This window comes from Indicator indicator, chromosome 3 (genome assembly GCF_027791375.1).
Source record: "Indicator indicator isolate 239-I01 chromosome 3, UM_Iind_1.1, whole genome shotgun sequence".
NCBI lineage: Eukaryota > Metazoa > Chordata > Aves > Piciformes > Indicatoridae > Indicator > Indicator indicator.
This window is the reverse complement of record NC_072012.1, coordinates 43,773,487-43,795,080: the sequence shown is the minus strand read 5'-3', so window position 1 is coordinate 43,795,080 and position 21,594 is coordinate 43,773,487. Positions and strand designations below refer to the sequence as shown.

General features: G+C 39.0%; 1 protein-coding gene across 1 annotated transcript in view; it reads left to right on the top strand.

Moving 5' to 3' along the window:
- TMTC2 (transmembrane O-mannosyltransferase targeting cadherins 2) overlaps nucleotides 1–21,594 on the top strand; it is a 265,543-nt gene that overhangs the window by 170,866 nt on the left and 73,083 nt on the right. Inside the window, exons 4-7 of the mRNA XM_054399725.1 lie at nucleotides 5,872–5,986; nucleotides 17,402–17,487; nucleotides 18,385–18,569; nucleotides 20,050–20,128. Of these exons, the coding sequence (XP_054255700.1) occupies nucleotides 5,872–5,986; nucleotides 17,402–17,487; nucleotides 18,385–18,569; nucleotides 20,050–20,128 (465 nt within the window). The remainder of the gene's footprint in view (nucleotides 1–5,871; nucleotides 5,987–17,401; nucleotides 17,488–18,384; nucleotides 18,570–20,049; nucleotides 20,129–21,594) is intronic.

Genomic DNA, 21,594 nt, shown 5'->3' with positions numbered 1-21,594 from the left:
AGCTGAATTTTAAGCTGCATCACTCAGGTTTAGTATGGGAGGGCAGGGGTGTAGGAAGGCATGGTGGGGGGTTCATTTGAGGCCTGGATTTTTGGTCTGGTTTGGAGGGAGGTTGTATGCAGCTCTGGCCTAAGGAGGTTTTTGGAGGAGAGTGGCTGAGATGTACTATGGATTTTGTGTATCTTACATGCTTTGCACTGTAGCATTAGTTATGAATAGCATTTCCATTTAAACTTTCCATTCTATCCAATCCAGAGTCGAGTGTTTAACTACTTTGAGAAGGGTTAAATATAGAGCCTGTCTCGCTCCTTAAACCAAGACACTATGTTCATTAAACTCTTTTCCCCTCTACAACAAAGTGATTGCCTGGTGAAATGTGAATGCTAAAGATTGGAGCACCACTCTACTCATCAAGTAGTCCCCTTGAAAGGAAAAAAGCCATAAGCTGCTGATTAATCTAACCTAAAACTTGTTCTTTATAGCTATGGTTACAACCTTTCAAACGTGAGTGCTAGAACTAGTGCTGTGCTCTTTTTTCATACATTACCCAGTAAAGGCAATTTGAAATATTTGGGTATTGAAAACTCGTTGATCTTTGTTGCAAATCTCAGCCTTTTTTTTTTTCTTTTCTTTTCTTTTCTTTTTTTTCCCCCCTCTCCCCACGTAGGATGAATTTTAGATTTGGAAACACTGATCTTAATGTTTCAACTTGTTTCTCATGAAGTAGACCATGCTCAAAGAAATGCCAGATTTTATGGCTTTTATTGCTTTCTTTTTATTTTATCCAAACATGAACTTTGTCTACTCCCAAATCTGTTTTAGGGAAGATGACCTTTCTTAATGGAAGTCAAGAACACAGATCAAAATATAAAATGTGTATATAAATAACAATGTTCCCACAGTGTTTTAAACCATAAGTAACTGAGTGTTCCTGGACCTCCTTTTTTGTGAGAATACTAATTTTATGGGCAAATGTTTCTTACATCTCTCTTCTATATTGCAAGAACACTTCTTCTTCCTTAATTATTCCAGTGCTTATTGTGCGCTTATATTCCATTAGTGTCTAGCTACACTGTTGTAGTAGGCACTGTGCAAACCCATAGTGAGATACAACCCTTGTCAGAATAGAAATTGTGATTAATGGATGAGTAAGAAATGCCAAGAACACAAATAGAAAGGCCTCAAGATGTGAAGCAGTCTGAACAAAAATTCTAAAAAACAGACCAGTGACAGAATCAACTCCCACCTGGCTACAACCTCCTTTCAGGTAGTTGAAGAGAGCAATAGAGGTAGAGGTTCTCTCCTGAGCCTCCTCTTCTCCAGGCTAAACACCCCCAGCTCTCTCAGCCACTCCTCATAGGGTTTGTGCTCCAGACCCCTCACCAGCTTTGTTGCCCTTCTCTGGACACGTTTGAGCAGCTCAACATCTTTACTGCTAAGGAATGAAAATGGCATAGGAATTCTTAAGTATTAGAAAGTTTTTCAGTTTATAATTGGATTAAGATAAAAGATTAATAAATTCATTTAATTTTTAATATATTCATCTATATTGAGTATGATCTGTGGAAAAGTGGACAATGAAGTAATGTTTCAGTGGATTGAGTATATTATATGCATGTGAGATATGTGAATGTTACCTTTGTTCCTGTGCTACGATGGAGCATTATTTCTAACAGACTTGGGACTGTTTTAGCCTCTTTGGTACACAGTTATCTAAGCAGAAGGCAAAAGGTAAATATTACAAAGCTGTTTCATTCACAGCTTGCTTTTTGCTCCTCTGCTGTATAGGGTTTCCAACAGGGGAAAAATCTGAATTTGAAATTAAAGAAGAATTTGTGCTATATGAATACTTTAGAATATCCTGAATTTTAAATATTCTGTTGCAATTTCAGGTATTACAGATTTATATGAAAATGATAATAAAAAAGATATATATAATAAGGAGAATAAAAACCTATTTTGGATTCCAGAATCACTGACCTAGTTTCTTTTTCTTTTAAGAATATTGATTTTTAATTTCTTACTATATACAGATGGAAAATAGTTGAGTGCTGAAATTTGGTTGGAGGCATAAGGTATGCTTTTAATAGGCATGTGGCTCCATTCAGGTATATTTTTCTTTCTGTTCCTGCATGCACACAGAGTTGAACCAAATTGTTTTGCAGGAGAAATTGGTCGTGAGATACATATTGAGAAACTGGATGCCAGCAATGTAGTTAATAATTGAAATTCTTTGGTTTTCCTCAGGTTAGTTGCACTACTTAAGACAGAAAAGGAGTGAAAATGCCTTTAGCAGCTGTGTAGCCTCTTCTCCATGTAGACCATCCCCTATTTCTTTCCATCATATACCAAAAACCAAGAGGATGTGGTCGCTGCAGATAATAGCAGTTCATAAGTTCTAGGGCTGTGAGTATGTTCTCTACAAAACCAGATTTATTCTACAAAATGTTCCATGCATCTTCATCTTCAGCCAGAACGAAGTCGTTAATCTTATTTTGTATTTAAATAGATGGGAAGATTTACAGTAAGCTTTTACAGTTTGGGGAAGTGAAAGAGCTTGGTTTTCATGTTTCTTTTAATGATAAATGGTGAGATTATTGTGCTTTATGTTTGTTCTTTTATGCTGCCATCACTTCTGGTATATTGTATTAAATGACAAGTTTAGACAAAAGTCTGAGTGGAATACATTTCAAATAAAATAATGCATGCTAACTATTGATTGACATTAAAAGCGACACAGATTATTTTGCAGAATAAAAAATAAAGTTTTGGCTAAAAACTTGATTAACTCAGATAAATAATAGAATATACAGTATAGAGGAGAAATTATTACATTTAACAGTGGTAGTAGGATTTGTTCCAGTCTAACAGATGAAAAGATGAACTGAATAATTCTTCTGTAGATCCTTTCATTTACCAAGCTTCAAATTGATTGGGAGCAAGTAAGTAGTTCCAATGGTCATTTGTTGTAATGCTTTGTTATGGGAGAACAGAGTGAAAACAAAAGTAACTACAGATATGGAACATAGAATTCTAGAAAATTGAATGGTCATGTACTGCAGAAGCCATATCAGAGTGTTTTCACAAATGAGTTTTTTAGCTTTTTTCTCTTTAGATGTGTTTTTCTTACAAGCATTAATGCTGACAAACTGACTAATCACCTTAATCACCGCTTCTGAAATCTTTTCTACCTGAAGAAAAGAATAGTAGCAGCTCCACTGTGTGCTTGCAACCCTCAAGGCAAATTGTGTCCTGAGCTGCATCAAGTGGGACCAGTGGAATGAGGGAGGCGATTCTGCCTCTCTACTCTACTTGGACTACTGTGTCCAGTTCTGGGGTCCCCAGCATAAGAGGGACATTGAACTGCTGAAGTGGGTCTGGAAGAGGGCCATGAAGATGATCAGAAGGCTGGAGCAGCTCCTCTATGATGACAGACTGAGAGAGTTGGGGCTGTTTAGCCTGGAGGAAAGAAGGCTCCAAGGAGAGTTCCCTGGGGCTCCCTGGGGCTATTTAGTCTTGAGAAGACTGAGAGGGGATCTGATCAATGTCTATCAATATCTGAGGGGTGGGTGTCAAGTGGAGGGGGCCAGGCTCTTTTGGGTGGTTCAAGTGATAAGACAAGGAACAAGGATTCAAACTTGAACATAGAAGATTTCACCTCAACATGAGAGAAACTTCTTTCCAGTGAGGGTGACAGAGCACTGGAACAGGCTGCCCAGGGGGGTGGTGGAGTCTCCTCTGGAGACTTTCCAAACCCACCTGGACGCACTCCTGTGCAGACTACCCTAAGTGATCCTGCTTTGGCAGGAGGGTTGGACTCAATGATCCCTTGAGTCCCTTCCAGCCTCTGATATACTGTGATACTGTGAGACCTTACAGCAGCCTTCTAGTACCTGAAGGGGACCTACAAGAAAGCCAAGAGGGGACTTTTAACAAGGGCTTGTAGTGATAGAATGAGAGGGAATGGATTGAAGCTTGAGGAGGGTAGATTTAGACTGGAGATTAGGGAAGAAATTCTCTACAGTGAGGGTGGTGAGAAAGTGGAGGAGGTTGCTCAGGGAGGTTGTGGATTCCCCCTCCCTGGAGGTGTTCAGTGCTAGGTTGGATGAGGCCAAGGTTGGTCTAGTGGAAGCTGTCTCTGCCCATGTCAGAGGGGTTGGAACTAGATAATCTTTGAGGTCCCTTCCAACCTAAACCATTCTATGAATCCATGAATGGGGAAATAAATTCAGAATTCTGCATGTATGCTAATAAAGAGTTTAACATTGAGTGAATCTGAGAATATTTTTAGCAGCTTTATTTCATTAAACAAGGGAATGATGGAACATTTGTATGACTTTTCTCAATTTGGTGCTAAATAACTTTTGAATTGTTTCTCATTTTAAGAAATACTCAGCTAATGTGACTCACAGAAGGGATAGCTTCTTTTCTCATTGAAATATTGTGTTTGGGGTTTGGTTTTGTGTTTACAAAATATGTTGTGCACAGTTGGATGATATTATTTATGTGAATCCTAAAAGGATTCCATCAGTTGTTTGGGTTTTTTTTGTTTTCTTTTTTTTTTTTCCAGCAATGATTAGTTTGTTCTGCTTGGAGGAAAATAATGTGTTTTCTGCTATTTCCATCCCCGTGGGAGGATGCTTCTGCATCAAACCACAGCAGCTTGAAAGCAATGCACTTTCCAAGGGAAAAAAAAAAAAAAAGGCAAAAACCAACACATCTGAAATAATTATCAGGCTGCTTAGCAACATTATGTTAAAATTTCATTGAAAGTTTGCATTACTCAGGTTTGATAAAAATTCCTATAAAGAAAGGGCTTGAGTAACTGAAGCAGCAGAGTTTAACTGCTACTGGAGCTAATGTTTATGGTTAGTACATCTGGAGGAAAGAACAGTTTGCCATATACTGTGTGCTTGGTGGAAAGGACATGCATCATCTTTTCATTATTCTGGCTCATAAAAGGAAATACTTGTGAAAATGGAACTGTTTTATGAAACAACTTCATATTTATAAGCCTAATTTGGGGTTTTTTTTTTTTGTTTTGTTTGTTTTTTTTCATGTGTGCACATAGACTATAATTACAATGCCAGGTAAATTAGCTTCCTAAATTGTGAATAACATGGGCTGTGCTTTCTATAAAATGTTAGCTCCAATTTCTTTTGCCAGTACAGTTTTTGTGCTACTCAACAAAAAGGGAACATATGTGGAGACTTAAATATTTTTTTACCTCAAGTCCTTCATAGATGGGATATAAAAGCACACTGTATAACACAATAAATTGTATGGAAAGGAACCACATGTTTTCCAAGTAGATAAAAATAAAAAAAAAAACATTTTTTAGTGACCTCTGTAGTATGTTTGTATCCATATGACGTATTTTTAATCCTGGTTACTTACTTTACCATTCTTTCAACTCCTGTGCCTTTTGTCAGTTTTCATACTGCAGTGAGAGCTGTGTCAGTTCTAGGAAAATTTCTTGTTCTTCAGAACTGTGAAGATAACCCAGCTCTGCTTTTTATTTTGACTTTTTTCTTTTATTTAGAGGTGATATAAAAAAAATTAATCCTTTCATTTTGCAATAGTAGTTTCTAAAGCACAGAGACATATTTTGTTCTTAGGGATCCTTTTCCCACCCCAAAGCTGTATGCATGCAGAGCGTATGCAAATCAGCACCATGAAATGTGAGTCTCACAGCAAGATGTGGAGATCCAGGGAAGCAGGAGGGGGGTAAACACTTAGCCTTCGCTCCTCTTCCATAAAAAAGTTTCTTTGTGGAGTTTGTCTCCCTGAGGAACTTCCTAGTACTTGGATACTCTGTCATGTGTAATTGGATTGTAGCTCGTTCTGAATACTGTTTTCTCCTCTTGACAGCATGGGGTAACCTCGGAAATGTTCTCAAGAGCCAGAGCAAGATTTCCGAAGCTGAAAGCGCCTATAGAAATGCCTTGTACTACCGCAGCAACATGGCTGATATGCTTTATAATCTGTAAGTATGTGTGGCTGTGCTGGGCTGGCATCAGCTGTGAAACCTGTTGTGAATGGAGCTATTGATCTCCCTGCTGGAAATGGAGATGATGTTTGCTGCTGCTTTGTAATGGTGGTTTCTTTTACAGTACTCCTTAAACTCTGGGGTGGATGGGACCTTTTCTTGGTCAACTGTGATGCTTCTGAACTGAGCTAGTCTGGTGGTGTTAATGTGGGAGGGGAATTTCAGCCCGCCACACTACAACAGTCAACCTTATCATATATTCATGTATTGGGTATGGAGAAGGTAAACTTAAAAATCTCTGTGCTTTGGAAGACAAGCAAACCCATGCTGAAGAAGGTACAAATAGATGAGTTGGCAACAGTAGCACTCCATCTGTTTCTGACTGAGCTAAAAGATAGAGGTGTTATTTACACTTCTTTTTAAAGTCTGGATAACACTTGGGGAGGGTGGATGTAAGCACTTCCTAGCATAAGCCAGTACCCATTGGTTAGCTCCAGAGGTCTGAAACATTAAGGCAAGCAAATTGCTTTTCTCCTGTGACTGACTTCAGATCAGTGTAGATTTGAGAAAGTTTAATTGCTATAATCCTGTTGTAGGTGAGTAAGAGAATAAATAGCATGGGCATCAAAATAATTATACGGTGGAGAAAAAGATTTCCCAGCTCATTAAAGTACCAATCATGAACAGTGAAGTTGGCATCGTGCTCAGATTCTCACTGAGGCGTGATGGTGCTGAGTGCTCCAGCTGGGAGGGGGCTGATTCTCCGGGTGCCTGGGCTGGGCATCCACCTGCTCCCTGCTCAGACCTGCTCATCTTGCAAGTGATGATCCTTCCTTCCCCTCCTGCTATCCCAAGAGTGGGGCTCTGCTGTGAGACAGGATTGTCACCTCCTTGGTGTGTGAAGAGAAAATCCAGGTGACTGCCGTTCATTAAGTAGTAGTATGAAAATAATGTTCCATGGGTGGTAGAAAAGTACATATGTGAGAGGAACAATGTGCAAAAAACTAAATACAAATAAAATCATAGATAGTAAGCCTCTTTAAATAAATAACTAAATAAATAATGTTTTACCTGTAAGACCAGTTTAAAAATAGTTGTTTATAGTTGGAGCACCTCTCCTCTGACGATGGGCTTGAGAGAGTTGGGGTTGTTCAGTTTGGAGAAGGGAAGGCTCTGAGGAGACCTTATAGTGGCCTTCCAGTATCTGAAGAAGGCCTACAAGAAAGCTGGGGAGGGACTTCTTGGGGTGTTGGGTAGTGACAGGACATGGGGGAACGGATGCAAGCTAGAGGAGGGGAGATTTAGATTAGATGTTAGGGAGTTATTCACCATGAGGGTGGTGAGACACTGGAACAGGTTACCCAGGGAGGTGGAAGTTTTTAAGACCAGGCTGGATGTAGCTCTGGGCAACCTGATCTAGTGGAAAGTGTACCTGCCCATTCCAGGGAGGTTGGAATGAGATGATCCTTGAAGTCCCTTCCAACCCAGACAATTCTGTGATTCTGAAAATGAAGCCTACTATAGACTTTATCTTAATTTTTCCTTGTTTAACAAGGAATAAGTTGTCTATTTCATTAATTTGCCTTACATTTAAACATACTGCAAACTCAAAATAATTGAATGATGGAATTTCTAATCCAAAATTAAATTGATGCCTCAAAGTGTATATTGTTTTAATCATCATACAATGGCCACATACATGTATGCACATAATTTTTTTTGTTTGTTAGGCAGTGGAAAGTGTTAAAATCGTATTTTGAAAAAGATACTCCTTCTGCTCACATGTAAAAAAATAAGTGCTGAGCCCAGCAGAAGATTGTAGAAAAAAAAGGTGACAAGACTGATAACACCTAAGATTCTCATATGCCATTCATTTTGGGGGTGAAAATTACAGCTATTAATATGTTTTGTATGCCTATACAGTACTTTTGTCTCTTACTCACTGTGTCATGAAGGGAAACTGAAGTTAGTTCCAGGGGAAGAGGAAAGGGGGTTGGGCAATACAGACAAGGGTATAAAAGATGTGAGATTTCAGTAGTTGTGCTGTTTTCAGAACAAGCTGGTAATCTTCCAGCTTTCCACCAATATACAAAATCTATGCCTACAAACTATCCTTTCTGTTGAATAGAAAATTTCTTGCAATGCTACTGAATTTCTCTACAAGGAATTGAACTGAAATGCTGTTTGGAAAATGTAGGCTATGGAGCTGGTTTTAGTGATCTAGCTTTGTTTTCTGACTGTCACACCTTGTGGCTCTGAATTGCAGCTGGTTTTGCCTTTTAGGACAACATAAAACTGCATTTATTTAGATTACATAATTACACAATGTCCATTTGAAAGTTTGTCTGCTTTTCTGAACATGTGATTTCCCATATTCAAATGTGGCAGTTCTGTGACCTTAAACAAATCCCTAAACTTTCAGAGACAGCAGAAAATTTTTTTATTATTACTTTTATATCAAAATATAAAAGTATAAATAATATATATTTATATATATATATAATAAAAGCTCTTCCTGACATTAATACTTCCTTGGTGGCCCATCACAACTTTGGGTATGAGTTAAAGTGAGTTTGTTCTGTTGACATTTTCCCCAGTCTGAATAAGTACGAATGAAATTTGTGCATGACTTATATGTTAGGCTAGCTTGTGACCTAGCCTCTCATGAAGACAGGATCTGTGGCCTGCAATTTATGAAACCTGAGCTCAGGCTAGAGGCTTGGATTCTTGTGCAGGACCTTATTTTCTGAAACTCCCATCAAAACCTTGGAGAGGTTCCTAGCGACTCTGCAAGCATTTGAGATTTTCATAGCGATTCTGGTGCAGAAAGGATTTCAGTTGTTGTCTTATGCTGTAAATGAAGAATGTATTACAATATGACTTTAATAAGGTAGATTGAACTTCAAAAATGCATATAAAGCAGCTTCCTATAAATAACTTCTCTGACATCTTGCTTGCAATTACTGCACTGCAGGTAATTTTTATAAATAAATCTCAAAGCCAACTTCTCAAAGCTATGGAGCTCTGCTGATTTCAGCTAGATTTCACTGGGCTGTAAATCAGCATAAACTGAATTTCTTTCTGTGTTATTTTGGGTTTAATTTTTTTTTTTTTAATGAGAAATCCATGTATTTTAATACTGTGAAGTACCAAGGACAGATCTATAGATCAACAGTAGTTCTTCCAAACTAGGCAATAATCAGCAGATTAAAAGCAAACTATTTTTGGATTATTTTGTTTTACCAGTTCTTATTTCCTTATGGTTGTTACCTGAAGCCCATGGGGGTTTTGGTATTGTTTGAAATTTTTTCTAATTAATGCCTAAAGTAAAAATAGCTTATCAGTCAAAAGACTTTTATTTAGGTCTAGCTGGGCTTAAAGTATTTTTTTTATCCATATCAGTAATCTACATTGCCTTGAGTTTCTCAAGTGATATTAAGGATGCTTGCAACTTCACATAAATACTGAATCTCCCTTTTAAATTATATTAATTTAAAATGTTGTATTTTTGGAGTATGCAATCCCCTATAGAAGATGGAACACCTCTGCTATGAGGATAGGCCGAGGGAGATGGAGTTGTTCAGCCTAGAGAAGAGAAGACTCTGGGGGGACCTTAGAGCTGCCTTCTAATAGCTGAAGGGATCCTACAGGAAGGCTGAAGAGGGACTTTCCATAATGGTGTCTAGCAATAGGACAAGAAGGAGTGGTTTTAAGCTGAAGGAGAGTAGGTTCAGACTGGTTCTTAGGAAGAAGTTCTTCAGTACAAGGGTGGGAGGACTCTGGAACGGGCTGCCTAGGGAGACTGTGTTTGCCTCCTCCATGGGGATGTTCAAAGCCAGGTTGGAAGAAGCCTGGAGCAGCTGAGTCTAGTTGAGAGGCATCCCTGCCAATGACAAAGTGGATGGAGTAGATGATCTTTAAGGCCCCTTCCAACCTAAGCCATTCTATGATTCTGTGAGTTTCTACCAAACAGCCATCCCCTTTCTTCTCTCCCAAAATACCTCATTTTGCCTTTAGTGATAGAGGGCTGAAGTACAAGTTTATTATTCTAATAATGTAATTCCTTTGAATAATTTCAAAGCATGAATTTCTGTAAACTTTACTTGGGTAAACATAAGATATTATGTCAAGAATTGGTGATTATTTCAGTTTTCTGTTAAGTGAAGTCTTCAAAAGCCTGTAAAGCCTGGGGTCACAGAGTTGGACTGTACACAAAGTTTAACTACTCATCCTTGGATAAAAAAGTCAATATGAGCAAAGGTTTAACTCATCTGTTGCTGTTAGCCTGCATAATATGAAATGGTGTCCTCTCCTGCCTTTTAGGGGTACTAAAATATATATATATTTTATATATACTTATATATATATATAAATTTCCTTTGTTGAGCTATCAAAGATGGAAAGCACTAAAAGCTAACTCAGAGGCTTATGTTGCACTGTGTTTTAACCTGCCCCAGATGAAGTTGCTGCACCACTTCACGTAGTGAGAAATGAGTCAAGGTTATGGTCCTTCTTCCTTGATAGCTCAGAAGTTTATATAATGCAGGATTTTGATTAAAAAGCAAAGAGGATTTGTATTCTGCAATGTAATTGATTTCTATTTTTTTTCTCTCAGCTGTGAACACTAACTAGTTACAAACCTGTCTGGAAATGATCTCTGGGTTGCCAGCTATTTACTCCTTAGTGTCTTATTGTAACCAAAGATGTCTCAGCAAAATCTTGCTGTATTGTGAGACCAGCTTTTGAGTTAGCACCCAAAGGTCAGTTAGGTGACTGATGGTGTCCAGCAGTGCAGATCTCTGCTCTGGAACTCTTTGTAAGGCCTACATGAAAATATTTTAGTAAGTAAGACTGAGACTTGAAATGCATTCAGTGACCTGTGTCAATATTTGTGGTTTTGATGATTCGTGGTCCTTACAGAAGCTTTCCCCATTTTATTAAATTATGAAAATAATTGTTGGACTCTGCCATTCTGTATCATAAAAAGCCTCTCTTGTAAGAAGTCCTGTCCAGCTCTCAACCTACATTGACTCCTGGAGCATGCCACAGGGAATGGATGTCTTGTTTGAGAGCTGCTGGCACAGCACACACACACAGAATGGAAGGGACCTCCAGAGATCATTGAGTCCAACCCTCCTGCCAAAGCAGGATCACCTAGGCAGGCCACACAGGAACACATACAGGCAGATTTTAAATTTCTCCAGAGCAGATATTCCACAACCTCTCTGGGCCAGTGTCCAAAGGAGGGAGAAAGACAGGAGCAATGCCACTCATCATCCATATGGTTGCCTTTCCTCCCTCTGTCAAAGAAATAAGGGTTGTGAGAGTTGATGCAGTGTTGAAATGTTAATTCTAACCTAACTGCCCCAGTAATCCTAACCCAGCTGCCCCAGTAACAGTAAATAAACCAGGACTGCATTTGCAGACCAGTATACTTCCATTTGCAAAGCTTGTCCCTAGAGCTGGGACAACATGGCAGAGTTTTGTCTATGCTGTCTGAAAGACTAGAGGCTGTTTGGGGGTGATTGTTTTGCTTTGATTTTTTTTGTTTGTTTTACTCCTGGGGTTATGGATGGCTGTTCTTAGAGAGCTCTACAGAGGGAATGACCATTCTAAGTTAGTGCCTACTGGGAATGTTTGTGTTCTTTGTGATTAAAAAAAGTAGAATTTATGTTCCATTTACATATTTGCTAGTGGGATGTTATTGGAAAACATTAAACATGTTGCTTGTTTGTACTGTTCCTTAATGATTAGCTTTCTTGTTAATGAAACCTAATTGTAGTTTCTTACAGAAGGTTAGTACTCATTTGGTTGAGTAGCTAAATGGATTACTTAAAAATAAAACAAAAGAACCTTAATTAAGGACCAAACTTAATGGTTTAATGTACTGCTGTAGCATCCATACCTGTGTTTCTACCCAGTGGTTTTGCAAATGACAGCAAAAGAGTTGCCGTAGGCAAAATGCTCCCTTTGCAGCCATGTGGCTGGAGACACATTTGCATGGGAAACAAAAGAGGATTTTCTTAATTTTCTTTCTTTGTTTGCCAGTGTAGCATTTGGGTTAATATAGTTCTTTGTAGATAATCCCACCTGAAATGACTGGGATGAATGTAGGCATGGGTGAACTGCAGTCATGGCAAAATAATAGCTAACAGGCCCTGTATTATCAACTAGTAAACAAAATTAATTAAACTATTCATTTTACCTGGCTTAAAAAGTGTTGTAAATAATTCACTTAACATCCATGTTTACCTTGACAGCAGTTATGGTTCCTGTGTACTGTACTTCATCTGTTTTTTGCAAGCTGTAGACACTGAGGAGCTTGCTTTGTAAGTAGACCAACTGGATTTATTAGGACTACAAGAGAGTTGTTGGTCAAGCAAGACAGGTAAAAGTTGGCAGCTTAAATTCTTCACTATAAGGGTGGTGAGACACTGGAACAGGTTGCCCAGGAAGGTGATAGAAGCCTCATCCCTGGAAGTTTTTAAGGCCAGGCTGGATGTGGCTCTGAGCAACCTTGACCAAGCGTGAGGTGTCCCTGCCCATGGCAGGGGGGTTGGAATTAGATGATCCTTGAGGTCCCTTCCAACCCTGACAATTCTGTGATTCTATGATTTTTGGCAACTGTAGGAATTTTATTTAAAAATTTCACAAGACACTAAGCTTTTCATCCAAGTTTCTCACTTGAGCTTACTCTTCTGTTTCAAGTATGCTTATCTCAAGGGTCTGCTTTCCTTTGTTCAGCCTTTTGTAAGGAAAAAGTAAGGTTTTGTGTCTATAGCTACAGATGATAGGTGTGGTTACATGGCAGGGCAGTTGGAACTAGGTGATCTTTGAGGTTCCTTCCAACCTAAACCACCCTATGAACCTATGAATTATCAAAATGGGGCTAAACAAACATGTGCTAAGAACTTCAAGAATTTTGAAGATTTTGATTATTGCAGCCTAAGTCTTACTTCCTTGGCCTATGTCAATGCTTCTCTGTTCTGTAGTGAGTCAGCTTTCTTGCATGCTTAACTTGCTATGGTGATTATGGATCTATTAGTTCCAAGCTTGGTACTACAACTTTTTGTGTTCAGCCGTGGTCAGCTTGCTTGAAGGACATTTTTCTAGTTGAATTGGCATAAAATCCTTTTATTTCAAATTTTGCCTTATATATGTCTTTTTAGTGATTCCAAGTTTTAATTTTAGTGATTTTAAAGTAATTTTGAGTATATTTGATGGAAATTCTCTGGCTGGAAGATAAAAATGATAAGATAGATAAGACATAGGAGGTGCATCAAACTTTACTCTCATGGCTTTGGCCTCCATTCTGAAAAGGTGGAGACTTCCAAGTCAACTCCAATGAAAAAGGAGGCAGTTCTGTGGCAAAATAACCCATACTCCACCAATTTCTGAAGCAGAAAGAAAAGATACTTCAGCTGAAGCATGCTGAAGTGTTGTTGATATAACTTAACAGACTGCAAAAGTAAATATGTTCAACCTCTCAGCTTCTTTGGAAAGATCCTCAGGTCCTGAAAGGAGCTAAATGACCCCTTTGTAGTCTTGTAGTGGAGGGCATGCACCCTTCAAATATTCCTCATTTGAGCCTGTCAGTTTGCTTCATGTTTGTCTTGACAATGGTGAAACATTTTCAGGGGCAGCAATTTTCAGAGGCAACCATGGGACTTGCTGCCTGAACTGAAACTTGTTGGCTGGTAAGAGCCTTGAGAATGAGATCCCTGCTCTGCTTCCAGGGCCCTTCTCTTGGGCTGCTATTCCTTCATTGGCTCTGCTCTCCACTGATCAGGTTCACTAATGTAGCAATGTAATATCAAAGCTGAACTGCACTGTTGTTCAGAGCCCTGTGTCTGCCTCTCAGATGTAATGCTTAAGGTGATTTTTGTCTTGGAAATGGCTTAGATGCTGTGAATGCAGCAATGGAAAGAAGAATATAGGACCTGAGGAACTGCAGATTTTTCTTGAACTAATTCTGAAATAAACAGAATTTTGTCATTTCATCCAGGAGTTTATTGTGTATTTTGCTCAAAAGGCAAACATTTATAGGAAGGTGGTGGTGTTTTATTTGTGGAAACTGGAGACAGAAGCAAATATTTCATTATTGGTTGTTTATATTCCTTCTGTGTTGTGAATGAAACAGCAGAGCTGTGGAAGTAATAGTGAGCAATAATGCAGTTAGATGCCTGAGGACTGGAAGAAAGCAAATGTCACTCCAGTCTTCAAAAAAGGCAAGAAGGAAGACCCCGGCAACTACAGACCAGTCAGCCTCACCTCCATCCCTGGAAAGATGATGAAGTAGCTCAATCTGGAGGTCATCTCTAACCACATGAAAGAAAAGAAGGTTATCAGGAGTAGCCAACATGGGTTGACCAATCCATGGCCTTCTATGAAACCATGACCAAACAGGTAGATGAAGAAAGAGCAGTGAATGTCATATACCTTGACTTCAGTAAGGCTTTTGCTACTGTCTTCAATAACATCCTCATAGAAAATCTCAAGAAATGTGAGTCCAACCCCCTGCCAGAGCAGGATCACTTAGGGTAGTCTGCACAGGAATGCATCCAGGTGGGGTTGGAAAGTCTCCAGAGAAGGAGACTCCACAACCCCCCTGGGCAGCCTGTTCCAGTGCTTTGTCACCCTCACTGGAAAGAAGATTCTCCTCATGTTGAAGTGAAATCTTTTATGTTCAAATTTGAACCTGTTGTCCTTGTTTTATTACTGTGCACCACTGAAAAGAGCCTGGCCCCCTCCACTAGACACCCACCCCTCAGATATTGATAGACATTGATCAGATCCCCTCTCAGTCTTCTCTTCTCAAGGTTAACCAGCCCCAGGGCTCTCAGTCTCTCTTCCTCGGGGAGATGCTCAAGTCCTCTAATCATCCTTGTGGCTCTCTGTTGGATTCTCTGCAGGATATCTCTGTCTCTCTTGAACTGGGAAGCCCAAAACTGGACACAGTATTGCAGGTGTGGTCTCACCAGGGCACAGCAGAGTGGGAGAAGAACCTCCCTAGACCTGCTGGACAGACTTTTCTTGATGCACCCCAGGATCCCATTGGCTCTCTTGGGCACAAAGGCACGTTGTTGTTCCATGGAGAACTTGCTGTCCACCAGCACTGCAAGGGCTTTCTCTGTGAAGCTGCTTTCCAGCAGGGCAGCCCCTAACCTGTCCTGGTGCCTGTTGCTATTCCTCCCCAGATGTAGGACCTTGCACTTGTCCTTATTGAACTTCATGTGGTTTGCCTGCACCCAGCTCTCAACCTGTCCAGATCATGCTGGATAGCTGCACAGCCTGACAGGTGTCAGCCAACCCCCCCAGTTTTGCATCATCAGTGAACTTGCTGAGGGTACTCTCAATCCTCTCATCCAGGTTATTGATAAATTCTACTGTTTTGTTTTGTTTTGTTTTGTTTTTTTTTCTTGAGATTTTGGAGGTGAAAAAAAAAATCTTGTTTAAATTACAAACTGTAGATTGAAAAGGTCCAGGCTCTTGGCTGTTTAAAAAGCTATCAGCAGATATAAGCATAAAGAAAGAAGAGAAAATTTCTCTGTGTTGTGGAAACTACAAATAGACATGGGAACCCTCCCACCTAAAAGAAAATGCTACATGTATTTTTTTCCTAGATGTTTTGAGGTAAATGAAGAACAAGACTTCTACCTCCTGAATAATAAGATCTGAGTCTCCACTCTGGAAGCACTAATTTTTAAGGATCTTTAAATCTGACGATTTCAATATATTTGCATGTGTTTTTTCCAGTCTTCTAAACCTTTGGGAGCACTGTAATACTTTGAGCTTTTGTTTAATCACACAGTCGTAAACTCATATCACAGATGTCCAGACCACTTAATTCTCAGAAATCTATGTGTGGCTTGTGGCAATTGTAATACAGAAGGATGATTTTCTTTAAAAACTTTAGTTAAAGGCTGTTGATTACTAAACTAGCTGAGAACTGGAAATATTTGGCATTGTTTGTGATATCTATTCATGTAGTAGATTTGTTTGGAGCAGAAGGAAGACAGGAAAAATTTGAACTGATGTAGGTGATTAGCTATAAAGTGAATCATCTATTGAAATTACTCAACAAGGGGACTGTGTTAGGTGGCTAACTTTATTGAGCATTAGAAAAGGCTGTGCTTATTTCAAATCAAGAAAAGATGACAGGCTAAACATGCATATTTACACATAACTCCACCATGCTCCATCAGCTTTGGGAAGTCTCAGAGTCCTTGAATTTCTTAACTGAATAAAAATATCAGGTTTCCAAGAAAGCAAAAAATGCTGCATTTAGCATCTGCTTTGTTAAAGCCATATAGATGCACCTGATGTCTATGAAAGAATCCTGTTTTCACACAAAATAATTTGCCCACTAAAGAATCACAGAACATTATGATTTGGAAGGCACCTCAAAAGATCATTGACTCCAACCCCCCAGCCAGAGTTAGGATCACCTAGGGTAGGTCACACAGGAACACATCCAGGCAGGTTTTGAAAGTCTCCAGAGACGGAGACTCCACAACCTCTCTGGGCAGCCTGTTCCAGTGCTCTGTCACCCTCACAGTGAAAAAGTTTTTCCTTATGTTCACATAGAATGTGTCCAGAGAAGGGCCACAAGTATGATCAGAGGGCTGGAGCACCTCTCCTGTGAGGGCAGACTGAAAGAGTTGGGGCTGTTCAGTCTGGACAAGAGAAGGCTCTGAGGAGACCTTCTTGTGGCCTTGTAGTATCTGATGGGAGCCTACAAGAAAGCTGGGGAGGAATTTTTTAGGGTGTTGGGTAGTGATAGGACTAGGGGGAATGGATCCAATCTAGAGGAGGATAGGGTCAGATTGGATGTTAGGAAGAAGTTCTTCACCATAAGGGTGGTGGAACAGGTTGCCTAGGGAGGTGGTGGAAGTCCCATCCCTGGAGGTTTTTTAAGGCCATGCTGGATGTGGCAATTTCCACATCTAGTGGAAATTGTCCCTGCCCATAGCAGGGTGGTTGGAACTAGATGATCCTTGACATCCCTTCCAACCCTGACAATTCTGTGATTCTGTGAACCTCCTCTGCTCCAGCTTGCACCCATTGCCCCTTGTGCTATCATTGGACATCACTGAGAAGAGCTTGGCTCTATCCTCCTTACACTTACCCTTCACATCTTTAGAAACATGAACGTATGCTACCTCGCTGTCTCTTCTCCAAGCCAAAGAGACCCAGCTTCCTCATAAGAGAGATGGTTCCACTGCTTTCAGCATCTTTGTGGCTCTCTGCTGGACTCTTTTGAGCAGCCCCTTTGTTAGTAACACGTGAAGTTGTTACATCTCTTAAACAGCAGTCAGCATATAATTTTGTTTTCAATATTTATTTTAAACTTAGCCTTTTCAGTAACCTCCCTCTCTCTCTCCCTCTTTATTTTTTCTTTTACTTTTGCAGAGGATTACTACTTCAGGAAAACAGCAGGTTTTCAGAGGCGTTGCATTACTATAAACTGGCAATTGGTAGCAGACCCACACTTGCTTGTAAGTATTTCAACTATACAAGCTTGCGTAATATTGACTATAGTGTTTTTAATGAAATGTTCCTACTCTTTCATAGCAGTTTATTTATTTATTTCCTGTGATTTTTCATTCAGAAAGTAAAAGGTGAGATTCTGCACTTTTCAGTTGAAAACAAGTGTTTATTAGTCAACAGCTATATTTAATGTGGTGCAGAGAAGAAACAGATGAGTTTACACTGGGCAGAACTGCTTCTGATCTGGGGTCATGTTCCATTAACTATTACCCAAATGTTTTAGGCTCCTGTTTTCCGTTTCTAGCAGTGACAGAAGCAGGGACTTTCTGTTACAGCTAGTCCTTGATTTTTATGATATGTGGTGGGAGTGAATAATACAAATATTTTTGAAGTCCTTTCATGTTTCCCTTCTTGCCTTGGGGAAATGAGGAATAATTTATAGGATTAATTCCAGCAGTTGGTTCCAAAATTTAGTGGGCACTTTTTAAAACTGTATTTTTTTTTTTTTTGTAGCTTTGGTGTTAAATGTTCTCTATATGTACATATACACATATGTATATGTACATATACATATACATGTGTACATATATACATTTATGTGGAAATATATGTATATATTTTTGTTACATTTCAAATAGTGAGGCTATATGCTTGATACTGTCCTATAAGAAGAAAAAAAATGGAGCACCCTTCCTAACCAGTGTTCTCTTCCCTCCTTCCTCACTCTTGAGAGCCTCTTTCTCCTTTCCTTGTCTCTGAACTATTACCTCATATATTCCTCACTAATGATTGATCTATATTATATAAAAGCTAAATTAGGTAACAGATTGATCTGAAGTAAAACAAAGATTAGGTAGAACATAATGGAACCCCATTAAAAGATAATATTTTTTCCCTCTCTGCAGCTGCCTATTTAAATACTGGTATCATTCTGATGAACCAAGGGAAGACAGAGGAAGCCAGGAGGACTTTCCTGAAGTGTTCAGAGATCCCTGATGAAAATTTAAAAGATCCTCATGCTCATAAAAGCTCTGTTACTAGCTGCCTTTATAATTTAGGAAAACTCTTTCATGAACAAGGACACTATGAGGTAAGAGTCTAGATTTGTCTACAGTCTCATGATAAAACCTTCATACATAAATAATACCTCTTGTCTCCATCCAGACTTAAAAAATACATCAAAGGACAAATTGACTGAATTTCACCAAATCAAAATTAGCATTCTCTGCAGAGAGCATTTACAATCTACAGCCAGAGGTGTGACAATGTCAATTAGCAGTGTGATGTTCTGATGTCAGAATCAATATTAACAGTGGTCAGTTCTGTTATGTGTTAATTCATTGGTTTTGGCTTTGTCTCCATGGGTGGTATGCAAAGGATACAGCCCGATTACACATCAGCTGACCTAAAGTCTACTGACTTTTTAATTTAAAATAGAATAAGTCCATCCTTAGTTGAAAAAAAAATCAATTATGTTTGGTGTTGGGTCTCCTCTAAAGAGGATCTGGATATTTTTGGTGTAACCGGAGGCTGCACTCAAGCCAGCTCAATCTTGTTTATGGGTGCAGATGTGACTGTTGTGATTGCTCTCCTTTTTTCCTGATGAAATTACTAAACCTAGGCATCCACTTGAATTTTAACCTTTATCAGAATTTGAAAGTCATTCTCTCTTTGCATTGCCAGGAGTTACACATGGTTTTTAATCGTACACCTCTCCCTTTCCGTGACAGTTACCTCAGGAATTTAAGCATGCACAAACTCTATGGATTCTCTGTCATCTGTCTGCTGAATCCAGCTCTGCCAGGTGGCAATTACTAATTGGTTAAAACAGTCACAGGCAGCTAATACATCCATAAAGATAAGAGAACAGCAGCACGTTATCTCTAAGACCGATAGCGTAGAGTTCGAGTGCAGTACCTGGGAGGTGCAAGGGATCTTAAGAATGTAATTCATCAGATTTCTGCCAGGTGGTCGTTGCAGTCTGACCCAGCCTTGATTTGATCATGCACTTGGGGTTATTTTCAAGCATATTTCAGCCTCTACAAGCTGCAGCTTTTCAGTGCGTTGATGTAGAAAATGATGCAGAGGTAACAGACTGACTAGTAAGCATCCTGAGTGCTGAATGAGTCATAAATGCATGATCAAGTGATTCAAGGCACAACACATTTGTGAAGGGAATCTAATGTTGAGCATTGTTGACATGGTAGACCATCTCTTTCTGTGGAGCATGCTTCAGTTGTGAGGATTATGTTTTGTTATTACTTGGCAGTAGACAATGATTTCTTTATTTTTAGGTCACTTACTCTATCTCAGCTGTCAGTGCTTTGTCTTCACTGAATTTGGTAAACCTTTTAAAAATGAGAAATATGAACTTTCGGTGATATTTTTGACACCAATATGTTTTCTTTCTCTCTGCACCTTTCATTTGGGGAAGAAAGATAATTTAGTTTTACTTCATATTTGAAAGACTGGGGAAGGAAGACAGTTTGATTTATACTTTGTCTGTGAAAGAGTGCTTTTGAAATTGGTGCCTTACTAACGATTTCTCCCACTTGTGTGTTTCTTTTCAGGATGCCCTTACGGTTTACAAAGAAGCAATACAGAAAATGCCAAGGCAGTTTGCACCACAGAGCTTATACAACATGATGGGTAAGTGTGTTGTTAGTGCTTCAGAAAGGTACTTGAGGCAGGGTAAAACAAAAGAGTTTAGCCAGGCAACTGCTGCTCAAATGAATTAGCTAATAAAAACAAAAATAACTGTCATCAGTAGATAAAACCCCAACCAGTTTCAAAGCTTAAATGCCAACACCAGCAATACTGGATAAGGCATAATAAATGATGAAGCTGTTAGACACTGGATATCTTTAATAATGTCCATGCAGCACTTGTATGGTTGCAATTTTTCTCTGCCTCCAGAATTTCTCACCCAGTGACTTGGAGACCTCATGTGCAATCATACGGGATTATTATTTTTTTTTTACTTTTAGTCATCTTCGAAACTAAGAAGAAAATGCACTTAATTCATAGAAAATAGAGTGAGATTGATTGTGACATGAAATTTAGTGTGGGTGTTGGATCTTAAATTCCCATGTAAACCAGCAATATATCCAAACAGGTCCACAGAGGTAGCTGGATTTTTTTTTTTTTTTTTTTTTTTTCAAATTGTGTCAAAAACTTATTTCCCAGCTGATACACTGTTAGATAAACACTAACAGTGGGAGAATTCTTCTTATAGGAGCAACCTATCTGTCTTCCCAAATTTTAGCAGAATTCCTGGAATACTGCAAGAAATATTAATTTACTTGAGGTGTTTGTTTTTGGTTTTAAACTTCAACTCCACGTGTTTTTCGTCACATCTTTATACAGGGTACATTAAGCAGATAAAAGAAATAACATAAAAATTAGTATTTATAATATTCAGATCTGTAAAAAAGAAGGCATTCTTTGCTCCAGAGATGTTTTAAGTGGAACTCTCCCTGAAAGGGCATGTGTTTCTGCTAAGCAATACCCAGTAGACTCTGTGAACTGCTGTCTGGTACAGAAAGGGATGTGAGATGCCTTTAAAATAGTTCAAAGTAAAGCAATTAAAATATATAGAGAGAGACAATTAAGGTCAACAGGAAGCATGTGGAGGTTTGTGGCTTTTTTTCCCTTCCCAGTGCCTAAAATACAGGGGAATGTATTGGTTGATAAAAATTGTTTTGACACAGGTGTTGAAAGGAGGCACAACTCACTACTTACTTAGGAAAGGCATCTTAGCTCCTTGCAAGTGCTTGGGCATAGGAGAAAAATACTCTAAAACTGTAATTTTGACAGATGCTGCACGTTTGCAAATGCTAGATTGAGTATTTCTGATGTCAGGGTGGATGACAAAGTGTCTCATGTCAGTAATAGTATAAACACTTCCTTAACAGTTCATAGAGTTCAGCAGACAAATTAGTTCTCCCTGGATGCTGACCTTTAGCAGATTAATGCAAATGAGTAAGATCCCTGAAATGCACAAGCTGATTATTGCCTTCATAAGGAGTCTTAGCTGAACTAGGCTTTTATCAGTCTTAATTATCAGCATTTGATGGGATTATCAACAGTCACCATTCTGTGAATTAAGCCTCTGT